At 34.0% G+C, this 18,574-nt stretch overlaps 3 protein-coding genes and 1 pseudogene across 3 annotated transcripts; all 4 read left to right on the top strand.

The window, feature by feature from the left end:
- The first annotated feature begins 138 nt into the window (after window positions 1–138).
- LOC143595175 (protein trichome birefringence-like 38) lies at window positions 139–3,673 on the top strand (annotated as a pseudogene).
- Window positions 3,674–4,546: 873 nt separating this feature from the next.
- On the top strand, window positions 4,547–5,008 carry LOC143595172 (uncharacterized). Its single transcript, XM_077074277.1, has one exon. It carries the CDS (start codon window positions 4,547–4,549, stop codon window positions 5,006–5,008), a length of 462 nt encoding a protein of 153 aa, XP_076930392.1.
- A 5,784-nt stretch (window positions 5,009–10,792) lies between these two features.
- On the top strand, window positions 10,793–15,517 carry LOC143595180 (protein trichome birefringence-like 38). Its single transcript, XM_077074283.1, has 5 exons — window positions 10,793–11,236; window positions 11,979–12,144; window positions 14,568–14,743; window positions 14,818–14,976; window positions 15,107–15,517. The coding sequence occupies exons 1-5, from the start codon at window positions 10,911–10,913 to the stop codon at window positions 15,390–15,392; spliced, it is 1,113 nt and encodes a 370-aa protein (XP_076930398.1). The 5' UTR covers window positions 10,793–10,910; the 3' UTR covers window positions 15,393–15,517.
- Window positions 15,518–16,390: 873 nt separating this feature from the next.
- On the top strand, window positions 16,391–16,852 carry LOC143595171 (uncharacterized). The gene has a single exon (XM_077074275.1). The coding sequence runs from the start codon at window positions 16,391–16,393 to the stop codon at window positions 16,850–16,852; it is 462 nt and encodes a 153-aa protein (XP_076930390.1).
- Window positions 16,853–18,574: the final 1,722 nt, after the last annotated feature.

Below are 18,574 nucleotides of genomic sequence, written 5' to 3'. Positions count from 1 at the left end.
CAAACAATATATTTACAAAGTATACTGTTAAACTTGTCTAGCCAGTTTCACACTTTATCTAGCATAAGGGATGATAAATACAATTCTATTACTTTGGTAAAAAGTAAATAAAATTCTTTACATGTTGTATATAGGTTTAATGGTTTGGATTTGTTGAGCAAATGGAGAGGGAAGAAGGTGATGTTTGTTGGTGACTCGCTAAGTGAGAATATGTGGCAATCTTTAGCTTGTTTGCTTCACGCATCAGTGTCCAAGGCCACTCTTCAGCACATGAACTCACTTACTTCACTGATGTTTCAGGTATGAACTTACTTTCGACTGTTGAATATTGCACAAGTGAAATCGGTCTGGACCAACAACAACCCGCCTTTTCTACTCATACACAAAACCGATAGCTCAGACGCAAGAGCTGAGTTTTTTTTAGTAAAAAATAATCTATATATCATATTATAATAAAAGGATCACAATAGAGAGACATATAAGCGGACAATTAGTTGTGTTATCACCCCCTTTTGAATGGCAAAACCGATACTTATAATTACCGATACAATGTAAAGAAACAGACACTATAAACAATAAACCCTATAAAGACTTATATAGACAAAACTAAACTTACGAAACAAGAAAAAACTAGAACTAGGAAACCTATAAAAATTTAATTCTTAACAAAATAAATTCTATAAATAAGATAACTTCGGCACCAAAGAGTTCAATTTGGTCTCTGAATTTATGATCTCCACCATAACCGCCTCTTAAGATTTCTATACAACCCTTACACTTTTCGTATTAACTATTGGTTGATATATTACTTTATGCACAACTGTATTGATCTCATGTATGATTTGGCACTGTTGAAAGAAACGGTTTTTTGTGTCAGTTGTGGTTAACAATGAGTCAGTTCAATCTGATGGGCATATGACATGGTATTTGGCCCAATATTAGGAAATACATAAACAGTACAGAAACCATTTTGCATTGATTAGTTGATGATATGTCTGATATCTCACAGTGATATGTGTATAAAATATTGTACTTATTTGAGATGGTGGGATATGTCTAAGCAATATCATGGGTAGTTTTTGTTTATGTTTAGTCGATATGATGGACCTTTTACCCTACTGTTTTGTCTTTGTTTTTATTTTTATTTGCGTCTTGTCGGCACAAAAGGTCAAGTTAACATAAGGACACCAGCCCAAAAGAAGACTTGTGTTCATGTGTGTGTGTGAGAGAGTGTTAAATTTATATTTTTTTGATGGGAACATTAACAAAATAGCCCATTGAATAAAAAAATTATGAACATAAACTTGAATTTTTAATTTACTAAAATAGCGTTGACGTTTTCTTCTACACCAACCCCTTTATTTCTTGCGTAACCCCGTAGGCCCGTACCTCCTGCACCAATATGTTCCTTCTCCGGCGCAGCACACCACCTCCTAAGTCAACATTGGTTGGCGACGAGAATCTCCAACGTCAACCTTAAACTCCTGCGTGGTGGATCTACGGAATTTTTATCAGGCGGTGCACTAATCTTAGATGCTTCAATTTCATGGAGTCGGATAAAAAATTTCGGGTCGGTTCGATCGTTCGGGCAAAGTTCATTACATAACAAAAATACCATAAAATAATAATAAAAAAATACCGTCATTAGAAATTAAAAAACACATAATATAATAAAATGGGAGAGTGGCGTCTGTTACTTTGTATAATTGTAACAATTGTGTTTTATAAAAACCTTAAACCAAAGGCTACATTAAAAAATAGTTTAGGGAGATGGGAATCAAACATGTGACATTTTGTTAACAAAACTGGTGTCTAATCCACTAGACCAGCCGCTTTTAAAGTAAGTAGGATGATTCCCTCCTAACTTATAAAGGTGGTTCACTATGCTATTTTATATATACTAATACACTATTATTTTAAAACACGGGTGATTCTGGGGAACCACCCATTTCTTAACTGGATCCGCCCACCGACTCCTGCGGCATGCTATCCTGCGTCACCATTTCTCCTATGCCAACAAGATTAAGTGGTAATTTAACAAATTCCATAGCTATTTGGATAATCTTTAGGTTCAGCATGAATATTTTGGCGGTTTTCCTCTTTTTATATATATTTTTATAGAATTAGTTACATGGTACGGGTTCCGCCATTCCCACTTTGTTGGAATGGTAAGATGGTTTGAGTGTAAATTTGATAGTTACATGTTCAATCCCCATAATGTACAACAATATTTAGCTGTTCATTAAAAAAATGTGATACGAGTTTCAAGTTGCATCTCATATATAACTTTAGGAGAAATGTGTAAATGTGAAGGTATAATGAAGACAAAGCATTCACATGAAACAAAACAAGGTTCACAAGTGTGTTTTATCATCGTGGAAGGAAGTTAATTAATGATCATTTCAGAAGTCTTTCTCCTTTACAATCCTTGTGTTTGTAAACGGCAGCCTTAGATATTTTTTCTATTTATCTGGTTAAAATGACATGTGACCACCACTTTTCTTGTGAAAAGGATTTAAATTATTAATTATACAGTATTTTATAAACTTGAGGTGGAATATCATTATTGATTCTAATATCCTATCACAACTAATTAAGTAGATTAATCATCTGAGAAACTATACATGTAAATTAATATACTAGCTTTGACAAGCAGATAGATTACATTGTGTTACCAATTACCATCGATGCTCCAAGGTGTTTAACAATGAGTAAACGTGCAGGACTACGGAGTAACAATATATTTATATCGCTCCACATACTTGGTGGACATCGTAAAAGAAAGCATAGGCCGAGTACTGAAATTGGATTCCATTCAATCCGGAAATGCATGGAAAGGGATGGACGTGTTGATTTTCAATTCGTGGCATTGGTGGACACACACGGGACAATCACAACCGTATGATTCATCATTCTCTCTAATGTTTGTATTAATATGTTGATCTCGTATGTTGTTCTTAATTATTCCTACAGATGGGATTATGTGCAATACGGCTCAACTGTGTCAAAAGATATGGATCGCCTTGAGGCATACTTCAAGGGCATGACAACATGGGCAAAATGGGTCGATCTCAATGTCAACCCGTCTCAGACCAAAGTAATCTTCCAAGGGATCTCTCCTTCACATTACAGGTAAGTGCTTCGTCCAATTACACCAAACAACAATATTTTCTGACAATTTAGTAAGCGAAAAACATATATCTACTAAGGTCTTTAAGAAATAATTAAATCCTAATATTTGGTGAACCCATTTCAAAATCAGGGGAAAGGAATGGGGGTCATCATCCAAGAATTGCTACGGTGAGCTACAGCCAATACAAGGATCAACGTATCCGCAGGATTGCCTGAAGCCCAAGGTGTTTTGAACAAAGTTCTAGGGAAGTATGCAAAAACCAGTTTTCTTGCTGGATATCGCAACGCTGTCACAGTTGAGAAAAGATGCTCACCCTGAATCTTACAGTGGAGGCTCGGGTGTAGATTGTAGTCATTGGTGTGTTCCTGGACTGCCCGATACTTGGAACCAACTCCTATATGCAAGCTTTATTTAATTGACAAATTATCCCATTAATTTATACAGATTTGTTTTATAAACACTATATGTATCCTAGTGGTGATGGAATGTTAAAATTTGTCCTCTTTAAAGTTCAATGAATAATTTTTTATTTTCAATATTGATTGAGTGGTCTTCGCGTGTACTAGAAAAAAAGAGTGAAAATTAATAATTTTTTATCAACTTTGAAGACAATAATATCTATAGTTAATATATGATTTATGGGTTAATGTTGTTCTTGATGATAATTTCAAAATAAGCTTAAGATATGTCCAAATGAAGTTAAGATGATTCAAGCCGGAGTGTTTGAAATGAAAATTTAAAGTTAGAAATTGGGTGAAAAATTGACCCTTGCAGGTTTCTTAAAAATGGTGTTAGAAAAATGAACTCGACGATGTCATACCAAAATTCTTTGGCTCATGCAAGCCTGGTTTTGTACCACAAGTTAGTTACTACTTACTAGCTACTGAAGATTTTGGCAAGTTTTGTTCTTATTTGGCAATACATCTGCTACTCTATAGGAGCCAAATACACAAACATGAAATTTGTTTTAAGGAAACCTTGCTAACTACTTTATATTAATTTACTTATTATGCCAACCTATACTTAGCAAAAAGATAAAGAAGATCTTTGCATCACATGAACAACACTAAAACAAATCTTAATTATATACATATACATACATAATCAATGAAGAATCTAGTTTTCCTCACATATGTTGTTGACTTGATAAAGTCAAATTACTACTTTACCCTTTTTATATTTATTCTGTTAATAGTTTGTTAGGTAGTTAACCAGTTAGTTAGTTCTTGTTTGTATATAATTAGGGCTTGTATCATTTGGGGATAATCAATCAATGTATTTCGTTTTATCAATCTTTACATGGTATCATCCTAATTCGATTCTGAATTCGTTTCCGCGTTCGTTTCTTCATTCTTCGTTCAATTCATCAATCCAATTCGTGATTTCTTTGTTCAATTCAATCTGATATTCATCATGACTGATTCGATTCCGTCTTCTAACATGATCGAGTCTTCCAATCCTCTGTTCTTACATCCTTCTGATCATCCTGGGATGCTTCTTGTTTCCAAACCGTTTGATGGCTTGGGATTTGGTGCGTGGAAACGTGCCATGGCAATTTCTCTATCTGCGAAGAACAAATTGGTGTTCGTCAATGGTGAATTTGCTTCTCCTACTGATTCTTCTCAAGTTCCTCTCTGGAATCGGTTTAATGACATGGTGATTTCTTGGATTTTAAACACATTATCTCCAGAAATAAGTGGCAGTGTTCTTTATGTTGCGTCTGCTCGACAATTATGGCTTGAACTTAACGATCGATATGGTCAAGACAATGGTGCCAAGTATTATCAGTTACAAAAGAGCCTAATTGATCTTGTTCAAGTTAAGTCTGATGTTGCTTCTTATTTTACAAGACTCAAGACTGTTTGGGATGATTAATGTCAATTAACACTATTCCAATATGCACCTGTGGTACTGCTCATCTTCTGGCTAAGAGAGATGAAGATCAACGTCTTATGTAGTTCTTGATGGGTCTAAACCCCTGTTATGATACGGTTAGAGGTAATATTATTATGATGAAACTGTTACCTACTATTAATCAAGCTTATGCTCTTGTTGTTCAAGATGAGAAACAAAGGGAGATTCATTCTTTATCTCCCTTTCCTTCTGAATCTGCATCTATGAATGTTAATACTCATCCTTCTTTTGGGAATAATGATAACAAGAAGGTGCAAGTCTGTTCTAACTACAAGAAATCTGGACATCATGTCAGCAAATGTTACAGAATCATTGGCTTTCCCAAAGATTTCAAATTCACAAAGTCAAAGCGTGGAACTGCTAATAATGTGGAAATTGAATCCGACTTACCTTTTCAACTTTCAACAAATCCTTTTGCTAATAACACTTCTTATGAAACTTCAAATAGTTCATCCTCTATCTCAGTCACACAATACAATGACTTTAGGATTAAGGGTTTTAAACCTCCACCCCTCCCCACCTACTGGTTACGTGCCGATGGCTTGGCTTTAAAGCCCCTCCACATAGCTTTAGTGGGAGGCCACTCACAATGCATGTACACACATGCCACTATTTGAATAGCAGTGGGTATGATTTATATAATTGCATTTGAAGGGACAAGAGGAGGTGTCTTCTCTATCATCTTATTACGGTTCAGGCTTTAATACATTGAAGCAAAATGGATGCAAGTCCGCTACTCTTCCTAAAAGTGCATGTCTTGGAGTTTCCACTATCTTTCATATGCAACGATATGATGTTGAGGTAGTAGGTATATTCATTATTCAATGATAATCATTGAGTAGCTAGCTGGCCTACACGAAAACAATAACAAAGGAAAAATGAGGGCAACCGAGGATAACAGGCAGTCAATTACGAGCGTGGCATAAGGCAAATGTTACGGGTCAAGTGACCATGTATAAATTTTTTATATAATATATAAACTTGTAAAACTCATTTAAATATGTGAGTTTTACCTTCTAACTTCAAGTTTAGCTATGTAGTACAATTTTAACACCAATTAACATGATAAGGAAATTTAGTGAATTTTAAAGGTAATTTCACCAAAACTCATCACTTAAGTTCTTAATTACTTTACCAGTTTACCTTGAATAAACATCACACATGAGGTATTTTTAACATTTTTATTTCATATTGAATTGGTTAAAACATATATAACAAATACACATGGTCTCAAGGGTTTAGGCATATGACCAAAAGTTGGTACCCGCTTTTGTCAGTTCATTAAAGTTTAGTTATGCAACGGAAATTTGTTTAACTAAAATATCACTTTATACAATTGAGTTTTAATTACCCTTATGTGTACAAAATTTCATATAATAAAAACAAGTTTACAAGGATTTTAGGTTACAATATCAACTGAGCTACCGCCAACATAATCTATGCCTAGGAGTTTCCAATCTAAAATCGGCATGCATCCTTGTTTATTTGATCCTCTATTCTAGATTACTTGAAAACATTTTTGAAAATGCATCAGCTAAAGCTAGTGCACGACGCTAATTGACTCAAACAAACTTTTTATATGTTTAGACCACCATTTTCAATAAATTTTATGTATTGTAATTAGCGTTGTCCAGTCCCACGCATCCAACACAAAATTCACAAGCCTTTAATGTTCTTACAATTTTTCCAAAATTTAAGATGTTCCAAAATAAAGGTTTTGATTTTTTAAAAAATATGTAAATATGGATTTAACGACCCTAGTTATGACGGTTCATCAAGAAGATAATAAGTACAATACTTTTAATATGTTAATATTGGTGTTAGGTTCAAATAAGATGTATAATTTTATTTGAAGATTTCGAGTCCATTGATCTTAAATTTGAAAGATTGAGATTTGTTTAAGAGAAAAGAAAAGAGAGAAACTAGACCTGAACATGAGGCTAAAGGAATGGCAAGTTGCTTTAGAGAAGAAAGGTTTAAGGATTATTCGTGCAAAGACAGTGTCTCCACTGTGAGTTTGGTGGGGGTAGTCGACGATGAGGATGTGCAGATCACCATTGAAGGCCAAATGGTGCCCGCAAGTAACGAAGTTCAAGTACCTAGGTTCGTTTGTCCAGAGCGAGGGGGAAATAGATAGTGATGTGGCCCACCACGTGCAGGTATGGTGGTGCAGATGGAGAGCAACTACAAGAATTTTATACGACATATGATTTCCAGTTAAACTAAAGGGAAGATTTTACAAGATTGCAGTTAGACTTGCAATGTTATATGAACATATTGTTGGGCCATCAAGAAGAAGCATTCACGTAAGTCGGAGGTGACATATATGAGAATGCTAAGGTGGATGTGTGGGCTCACAAGGTTGGACCGAATAAGAAATGATGTTTTTAGGGAGAGTTAGGGGTGACTGGCATATCAAATAAGATAAGAGAGAGGGAGATTGAGATGGTTTAGACATGTGAAGAGATGACAGATAACGGTGCATGTTAGATCCGTATAAAAATATTACTCTAAAGGGTAGGAGGGATAGAGGTAGACCCAAACTAACTTAGGATGAGAGGATTAAACATGATTTGATAGAATGCACCTCTCCGATGACATGGTTGAAAATATATATCAAATAAGATAAGAGAGAGGGAGATTGAGATGGTTTAGACATGTGAAGAGATGACAGATAACGGTGCATGTTAGATCCGTATAAAAATATTACTCTAAAGGGTAGGAGAGATAGAGGTAGACCCAAACTAACTTAGGATGAGAGGATTAAACATGATTTGATAGAATGCACCTCTTCGATGACATTGTTGAAAATATAAATTTTTGGAGACGTAGGATTAAGGTTAAAAACCTCTAAGGCAATACATAGTTTTGGTTAGAAACATATCTTAGTGGTTTTTCTTTCCCTTTTTTCTTTCGTATCGCTTTGATTATTTTTTTCATATTTTCTTCTGGCTCTTTAATTCAACTTAATGTAACATGTTTAAGTATTTATCTATTTATTTGTAAGGCATAAATAATATACTATTGTAATATTTTATTTTTATAATATTTTTGAGTTTTTTAGTATTCTGTCAGTGTTATTACTATTTTCATGTATTTATTTAATATTAGACTGCCATTATTATTAACTTGTCGATTTTTTTTCTTTGCTATCTTAGAGTATAGTGTTGCAATTATGTTTTTCATTTATACGGATTAATACATATAGTTTTAGAGCCCGGGGGGGAGGGATTCTCTAGAGGCAACATCTTTATTCTTTGGATAGAGGTACAATTTGTTTACATTCAACCCTCCCCATTGTTATTATTGGGTGTGATTATTGTTGTTGACTTTTTCTCTCCACAATAAAGGTTCATGTCAAATCTTTCATTATTTTAAAATATCCATAATATTTTTATAAGCGTTTTTTAAGTTTATTGCTATATAAAGATATAAAAAATTAGTGGGATTTTTATTCATTGCATTAGAGCTTCTGTCTTTCATGTAGTTTTTCTATACATTAATGTGTTATATTGGTTATGGAAGTTTTTAATAACTTGTAATTGTTTAAGTTTGTCTCCAAGTTTCTTCTAAACCAAGTAAAGCAGTTTTTGTCTTGTTGATGATTAGTTAAAAGTTTCTTATTTATCTGAAAAAAGCCATTAGTTAGCTGGAAAAGTACTATTGCACCACCTAATATACTTCCCTTTTAATTTTTTTCCCATAAATATGATATTGTCTTGGTGGCCTTGTGTGCACTTTTCTCACAACTATGGTTTAATAACCAAATCTTAATGTTTTTAATGTGGGATGGAACTCAAGATGATGCGTGAATCATAAGTAAATGATACAAGTGATGATAGAGATGTGGGCACACTCTTTTATCATATTTCATATTTGGTTATTAGGCAACACATTTCTTATCCGGTGTTAACCTTTTCTTTTTGAAGTCATCACTTTTTCTATTTTATAATTCATCATGATGAAAGTTGATACAAGTTGTATATACCACTATTCGTAATCATAGGGTTAGCGGTGGGCAGGATGGGCATTTGCTACCATATCATTTCCAAAGAAGCAAATCTTATTATTACATTATAAAACATTTTAGAACAATAAATTATTTAATTCATATAGTATGCTTTAATAAACGACACCATATAATATAAGATGAAGTTCATTACTGAGAACTAAATTATGATAAAAAACAAATAAACGAAATTCATTAAGTTTTTTTATCGCTTCATATTTCTAAAAATACTTATAGTATTACAAAAAACTGCGTGTATTATCATCGATCAATTTGGCTCAGTCCTTCCACTTGGGCACTCACTACCTTCCCCACGGCCAGTTAGTTCCAAATCATAATGACTAACATTTCCCACTATCAGTTCAATGAGTATCAGACATGTTGCTATGACGAATCATTACGAATTTTTAGATTTGACTTTAAATTGTCGGATTTGCGTCTCTACTGAACCACTTTGAACAAGGCCGACTAGAGGTCTCTCCACATTTTTTCTGGTAAGTAGATGGGTGAAGGAAAATATTTTTTACACCTCATGTAACCTTGACACCCTTGAGAACTAGCTAATCCTCAAGACACCTTAGTCTTCAAGCATGATTAATCTACTTGTATGACATAGTTGAAGTCACCACCATCTTTTAACTAGTCATACTTCATTGCGAGTCCTAATTATAAATTCGCTAATAGTCGATCTTAGGGTAAAAGTCCCCCGAACCAAGCAACCAATTCGACTCAAATGAAAGAATTTTTATCTTGATATCATCATATCATAAGTTGTTTCTTCAAGCATTGCAAACTTATATCTATTTACAGGCCGGCTAAGCATTATGTTTGGTCAAAGTAATGTACAAACTTGAATGAAAAGAAAATATATAACCGAAATATATATATATATATTTTTATTGCAAGGAATTAACCGAAATATTAATTCCGGTTAACATAATCAAAGTTTTATACATTAAATTAAACTAATATAATAAGTACCAAAAAAATTAGAAGATAATGCCAAATTATTAATTTTTTTTATCATGGTTATTCTTTTCAGAGTTACTAGCTGTTTCTTTGCTCTTTTTTCATATTACCATCGGTTTATATACGAGTCAACCATTTAACTAAAAGCCACTTACACAGTACCAGGCAAACAATATGTGTCATGGGCCACTAAGTTTTTCCTGTATCATCGACATCAGAAATGTAATAAGGAACATGAACCACGGAAGATATAAGGACTATACGGTTGTTCATGTACTTCCAAAAAGAAGTTAACATATTAAAAAGGAAAAACAAATATAAAAAGACGAAAATTCAATTCTCTCCCTTTCCATCATCTTCAGTCTCACATTTTCCATGTACCATGCATACATCACTTTCCATAAAACTGAAATTAGTTAAAAAGAAAATAACTTTAAACATAAGGTAATAAAGCTATGCATTATTTTCATGTTTTGATATGATTAATTAGACCAATAAAAAATTTAGGCCAAGTTTACCCACAAGGCCACAATATACATGTGGTAACAAAGTCCTTCTCAAATGTTTTTACTAAGTAAGCTGGTCCCACATTCTGTTGCAATAAAAACAGATTTTTTTTTTATTTAACTTGGCCATAATTTAAATGAATTAGTCCACTTTAGATCTACCGATCACTCTTTATTTATTTTATTATATTTTTATATATGGATAGCTAATTAATGTAAGTATGTGCATGCGGATGAATGTTCTCGCTATATATAATAATTGAATGGGGGTTCTAAAGGCATGAGAGACCAAGGGGCACAAAAGGCAGCTTTTTCTACACACAATTATTGATTAAGCATTGCTCCCAGTACCCTCTCCTTACCAAAGTCCAATAAAGAGATGGATTTTGGTTACCAAAGGAGATGTCTTTTGTTGGTTGCTACCATCTTTCTCCTTCAAGTGCAACTGCTTCTGGTTGTAACTTTGGCCAAAACACAATTACCTCTTTCATCATCTTATAATAATATAAGTAGTTCATTAAGAAGAAGAGAGTTATTAGGATGTGATTTGTTCAAGGGAAAATGGGTCATTGACAATTCAGCCCCAATCTATGCAGCTTCTAGCTGCCCCTATATTAAATCCGAGTTCGATTGTATCAAAAATGGCCGCTCAGACACTCAGTATCTCAAGTATTCATGGCAACCTGAGTCTTGTAACTTACCCAGGTATATTCTCCTCTTTCATACATACACATATGATTGCATGAGTCGCTAGGCGCTGTCAGCCTGTCAGGTAAGTCGCCGCCTGGGGAGTTGCAAGTACTTGTCCTAGGCAGGGAACACTCATGGATTAGTCACCAAGTACTTGGCCGCCTAAACCGATTTTTACAACACTGCATACACACACGAAGTTTCAAAATTTTTGGTGATTTCTTAGAAAAGACATCTCCTATTTGTCATTAGCTATCGTTTCAAGTTTCCATATTAAAACACTTTGGTATTCTTCCTTTTGCTTTAAAGGCGTACGACTTATGGGTTGTCCAAATTTGTTTTTTATTCACAACACTAAGTGAAATGGAATCACAATATGATTAAATTTGTAACATGTAACAATCATGCTTAGTTTTTGATTAAAAATCTAAAATGAAATTTCTTAAAATCAAAAATTTTATGGTATCTTGGACCAAAAAGTCGTTTCCTGTAGTGATGACAATTAAATAGATTGGTAATTAATTTCAGTGCACTTCATTTCAAATAGCCACCTCAAGTAACTGATGACATTAATTTTGGGTCTATGTTTATTTAATTGCTCTATAAAAATACTTTAAATGATCAAACAATATATTTACAAAGTATACTGTTAAACTTGTCTAGCCAGTTTCACACTTTATCTAGCATAAGGGATGATAAATACAATTCTATTACTTTGGTAAAAAGTAAATAAAATTCTTTACATGTTGTATTATAGGTTTAATGGTTTGGATTTGTTGAGCAAATGGAGAGGGAAGAAGGTGATGTTTGTTGGTGACTCGCTAAGTGAGAATATGTGGCAATCTTTAGCTTGTTTGCTTCACGCATCAGTGTCCAAGGCCACTCTTCAGCACATGAACTCACTTACTTCACTGATGTTTCAGGTATGAACTTACTTTCGACTGTTGAATATTGCACAAGTGAAATCGGTCTGGACCAACAACAACCCGCCTTTTCTACTCATACACAAAACCGATAGCTCAGACGCAAGAGCTGAGTTTTTTTTAGTAAAAAATAATCTATATATCATATTATAATAAAAGGATCACAATAGAGAGACATATAAGCGGACAATTAGTTGTGTTATCACCCCCTTTTGAATGGCAAAACCGATACTTATAATTACCGATACAATGTAAAGAAACAGACACTATAAACAATAAACCCTATAAAGACTTATATAGACAAAACTAAACTTACGAAACAAGAAAAACTAGAACTAGGAAACCTATAAAAATTTAATTCTTAACAAAATAAATTCTATAAATAAGATAACTTCGGCACCAAAGAGTTCAATTTGGTCTCTGAATTTATGATCTCCACCATAACCGCCTCTTAAGATTTCTATACAACCCTTACACTTTTCGTATTAACTATTGGTTGATATATTACTTTATGCACAACTGTATTGATCTCATGTATGATTTGGCACTGTTGAAAGAAACGGTTTTTTGTGTCAGTTGTGGTTAACAATGAGTCAGTTCAATCTGATGGGCATATGACATGGTATTTGGCCCAATATTAGGAAATACATAAACAGTACAGAAACCATTTTGCATTGATTAGTTGATGATATGTCTGATATCTCACAGTGATATGTGTATAAAATATTGTACTTATTTGAGATGGTGGGATATGTCTAAGCAATATCATGGGTAGTTTTTGTTTATGTTTAGTCGATATGATGGACCTTTTACCCTACTGTTTTGTCTTTGTTTTTATTTTTATTTGCGTCTTGTCGGCACAAAAGGTCAAGTTAACATAAGGACACCAGCCCAAAAGAAGACTTGTGTTCATATGTGTGTGTGAGAGAGTGTTAAATTTATATTTTTTTGATGGAAACATTAACAAAATAGCCCATTGAATAAAAAAATTATGAACATAAACTTGAATTTTTTAATTTACTAAAATAGCGTTGACGTTTTCTTCTACACCAACCCCTTTATTTCTTGCGTAACCCCGTAGGCCCGTACCTCCTGCACCAATATGTTCCTTCTCCGGCGCAGCACACCACCTCCTACGTCAACATTGGTTGGCGACGAGAATCTCCTACGTCAACCTTAAACTCCTGCGTGGTGGATCTAGGAATTTTTATCAGGCGGTGCACTAATCTTAGATGCTTCAATTTCATGGAGTCGGATAAAAAATTTCGGGTCGGTTCGATCGTTCGGGCAAAGTTCATCACATAACAAAAATACCATAAAATAATAATAAAAAAATACCGTCATTAGAAATTAAAAAACACATAATATAATAAAATGGGAGAGTGGCGTCTGTTACTTTGTATAATTGTAACAATTGTGTTTTATAAAAACCTTAAACCTAAGGCTACATTAAAAAATAGTTTAGGGAGATGGGAATCGAACATGTGACATTTTGTTAACAAAACTGGTGTCTAATCCACTAGACCAGCCGCTTTTAAAGTAAGTAGGATGATTCCCTCCTAACTTATAAGGTGGTTCACTATGCTATTTTATATATACTAATACACTATTATTTTAAAACACGGGTGATTCTGGGGAACCACCCATTTCTTAACTGGATCCGCCCACGACTCCTGCGGCATGCTATCCTGCGTCACCATTTCTCCTATGCCAACAAGATTAAGTGGTAATTTAACAAATTCCATAGCTATTTGGATAATCTTTAGGTTCAGCATGAATATTTTGGCGGTTTTCCTCTTTTTATATATATTTTTATAGAATTAGTTACATGGTACGGGTTCCGCCATTCCCACTTTGTTGGAATGGTAAGATGGTTTGACTGTAAATTTGATAGTTACATGTTCAATCCCCATAATGTACAACAATATTTAGCTGTTCATTAAAAAAAAATGTGATACGAGTTTCAAGTTGCATCTCATATATAACTTTAGGAGAAATGTGTAAATGTGAAGGTATAATGAAGACAAAGCATTCACATGAAACAAAACAAGGTTCACAAGTGTGTTTTATCATCGTGGAAGGAAGTTAATTAATGATCATTTCAGAAAGTCTTTCTCCTTTACAATCCTTGTGTTTGTAAACGGCAGCCTTAGATATTTTTTCTATTTATCTGGTTAAAATGACATGTGACCACCACTTTTCTTGTGAAAAGGATTTAAATTATTAATTATACAGTATTTTATAAACTTGAGGTGGAATATCATTATTGATTCTAATATCCTATCACAACTAATTAAGTAGATTAATCATCTGAGAAACTATACATGTAAATTAATATACTAGCTTTGACAAGCAGATAGATTACATTGTGTTACCAATTACCATCGATGCTCCAAGGTGTTTAACAATGAGTAAACGTGCAGGACTACGGAGTAACAATATATTTATATCGCTCCACATACTTGGTGGACATCGTAAAAGAAAGCATAGGCCGAGTACTGAAATTGGATTCCATTCAATCCGGAAATGCATGGAAAGGGATGGACGTGTTGATTTTCAATTCGTGGCATTGGTGGACACACACGGGACAATCACAACCGTATGATTCATCATTCTCTCTAATGTTTGTATTAATATGTTGATCTCGTATGTTGTTCTTAATTATTCCTACAGATGGGATTATGTGCAATACGGCTCAACTGTGTCAAAAGATATGGATCGCCTTGAGGCATACTTCAAGGGCATGACAACATGGGCAAAATGGGTCGATCTCAATGTCAACCCGTCTCAGACCAAAGTAATCTTCCAAGGGATCTCTCCTTCACATTACAGGTAAGTGCTTCGTCCAATTACACCAAACAACAATATTTTCTGACAATTTAGTAAGCGAAAAACATATATCTACTAAGGTCTTTAAGAAATAATTAAATCCTAATATTTGGTGAACCCATTTCAAAATCAGGGGAAAGGAATGGGGGTCATCATCCAAGAATTGCTACGGTGAGCTACAGCCAATACAAGGATCAACGTATCCGGCAGGATTGCCTGAAGCCCAAGGTGTTTTGAACAAAGTTCTAGGAAGTATGCAAAAACCAGTTTTCTTGCTGGATATCGCAACGCTGTCACAGTTGAGAAAAGATGCTCACCCTGAATCTTACAGTGGAGGCTCGGGTGTAGATTGTAGTCATTGGTGTGTTCCTGGACTGCCCGATACTTGGAACCAACTCCTATATGCAAGCTTTATTTAATTGACAAATTATCCCATTAATTTATACAGATTTGTTTTATAAACACTATATGTATCCTAGTGGTGATGGAATGTTAAAATTTGTCCTCTTTAAAGTTCAATGAATAATTTTTTATTTTCAATATTGATTGAGTGGTCTTCGCGTGTACTAGAAAAAAAGAGTGAAAATTAATAATTTTTTATCAACTTTGAAGACAATAATATCTATAGTTAATATATGATTTATGGGTTAATGTTGTTCTTGATGATAATTTCAAAATAAGCTTAAGATATGTCCAAATGAAGTTAAGATGATTCAAGCCGGAGTGTTTGAAATGAAAATTTAAAGTTAGAAATTGGGTGAAAAATTGACCCTTGCAGGTTTCTTAAAAATGGTGTTAGAAAAATGAACTCGACGATGTCATACCAAAATTCTTTGGCTCATGCAAGCCTGGTTTTGTACCACAAGTTAGTTACTACTTACTAGCTACTGAAGATTTTGGCAAGTTTTGTTCTTATTTGGCAATACATCTGCTACTCTATAGGAGCCAAATACACAAACATGAAATTTGTTTTAAGGAAACCTTGCTAACTACTTTATATTAATTTACTTATTATGCCAACCTATACTTAGCAAAAAGATAAAGAAGATCTTTGCATCACATGAACAACACTAAAACAAATCTTAATTATATACATATACATACATAATCAATGAAGAATCTAGTTTTCCTCACATATGTTGTTGACTTGATAAAGTCAAATTACTACTTTACCCTTTTTATATTTATTCTGTTAATAGTTTGTTAGGTAGTTAACCAGTTAGTTAGTTCTTGTTTGTATATAATTAGGGCTTGTATCATTTGGGGATAATCAATCAATGTATTTCGTTTTATCAATCTTTACATGGTATCATCCTAATTCGATTCTGAATTCGTTTCCGCGTTCGTTTCTTCATTCTTCGTTCAATTCATCAATCCAATTCGTGATTTCTTTGTTCAATTCAATCTGATATTCATCATGACTGATTCGATTCCGTCTTCTAACATGATCGAGTCTTCCAATCCTCTGTTCTTACATCCTTCTGATCATCCTGGGATGCTTCTTGTTTCCAAACCGTTTGATGGCTTGGGATTTGGTGCGTGGAAACGTGCCATGGCAATTTCTCTATCTGCGAAGAACAAATTGGTGTTCGTCAATGGTGAATTTGCTTCTCCTACTGATTCTTCTCAAGTTCCTCTCTGGAATCGGTTTAATGACATGGTGATTTCTTGGATTTTAAACACATTATCTCCAGAAATAAGTGGCAGTGTTCTTTATGTTGCGTCTGCTCGACAATTATGGCTTGAACTTAACGATCGATATGGTCAAGACAATGGTGCCAAGTATTATCAGTTACAAAAGAGCCTAATTGATCTTGTTCAAGTTAAGTCTGATGTTGCTTCTTATTTTACAAGACTCAAGACTGTTTGGGATGATTAATGTCAATTAACACTATTCCAATATGCACCTGTGGTACTGCTCATCTTCTGGCTAAGAGAGATGAAGATCAACGTCTTATGTAGTTCTTGATGGGTCTAAACCCCTGTTATGATACGGTTAGAGGTAATATTATTATGATGAAACTGTTACCTACTATTAATCAAGCTTATGCTCTTGTTGTTCAAGATGAGAAACAAAGGGAGATTCATTCTTTATCTCCCTTTCCTTCTGAATCTGCATCTATGAATGTTAATACTCATCCTTCTTTTGGGAATAATGATAACAAGAAGGTGCAAGTCTGTTCTAACTACAAGAAATCTGGACATCATGTCAGCAAATGTTACAGAATCATTGGCTTTCCCAAAGATTTCAAATTCACAAAGTCAAAGCGTGGAACTGCTAATAATGTGGAAATTGAATCCGACTTACCTTTTCAACTTTCAACAAATCCTTTTGCTAATAACACTTCTTATGAAACTTCAAATAGTTCATCCTCTATCTCAGTCACACAATACAATGACTTTAGGATTAAGGGTTTTAAACCTCCACCCCTCCCCACCTACTGGTTACGTGCCGATGGCTTGGCTTTAAAGCCCCTCCACATAGCTTTAGTGGGAGGCCACTCACAATGCATGTACACACATGCCACTATTTGAATAGCAGTGGGTATGATTTATATAATTGCATTTGAAGGGACAAGAGGAGGTGTCTTCTCTATCATCTTATTACGGTTCAGGCTTTAATACATTGAAGCAAAATGGATGCAAGTCCGCTACTCTTCCTAAAAGTGCATGTCTTGGAGTTTCCACTATCTTTCATATGCAACGATATGATGTTGAGGTAGTAGGTATATTCATTATTCAATGATAATCATTGAGTAGCTAGCTGGCCTACACGAAAACAATAACAAAGGAAAAATGAGGGCAACCGAGGATAACAGGCAGTCAATTACGAGCGTGGCATAAGGCAAATGTTACGGGTCAAGTGACCATGTATAAATTTTTTATATAATATATAAACTTGTAAAACTAATTTAAATATGTGAGTTTTACCTTCTAACTTCAAGTTTAGCTATGTAGTACAATTTTAACACCAATTAACATGATAAGGAAATTTAGTGAATTTTAAAGGTAATTTCACCAAAACTCATCACTTAAGTTCTTAATTACTTTACCAGTTTACCTTGAATAAACATCACACATGAGGTATTTTTAACATTTTTATTTCATATTGAATTGGTTAAAACATATATAACAAATACACATGGTCTCAAGGGTTTAGGCATATGACCAAAAGTTGGTACCGCTTTTGTCAGTTCATTAAAGTTTAGTTATGCAACGGAAATTTGTTTAACTAAAATATCACTTTATACAATTGAGTTTTAATTACCCTTATGTGTACAAAATTTCATATAATAAAAACAAGTTTACAAGGATTTTAGGTTACAATATCAACTGAGCTACCGCCAACATAATCTATGCCTAGGAGTTTCCAATCTTCATTCGGCATGCATCCTTGTTTATTTGATCCTCTATTCTAGATTACTTGAAAACATTTTTGAAAATGCGTCAGCTAAAGCTAGTGCACGACGCTAATTGACTCAAACGAACTTTTTATATGTTTAGACCACCATTTTCAATAAATTTTATGTATTGTAATTAGCGTTGTCCAGTCCCACGCATCCAACACAAAATTCACAAGCCTTTAATGTTCTTACAATTT

Source organism: Bidens hawaiensis, unplaced genomic scaffold (genome assembly GCF_021521415.1).
Source record: "Bidens hawaiensis isolate Kalapana, Puna unplaced genomic scaffold, B.hawaiensis_p1.1 tig00044770_1, whole genome shotgun sequence".
Lineage (NCBI taxonomy): Eukaryota > Viridiplantae > Streptophyta > Magnoliopsida > Asterales > Asteraceae > Bidens > Bidens hawaiensis.
The sequence above is the reverse complement of the archived record's forward strand: the minus strand, read 5'-3'. Positions and strand labels throughout refer to the sequence as shown.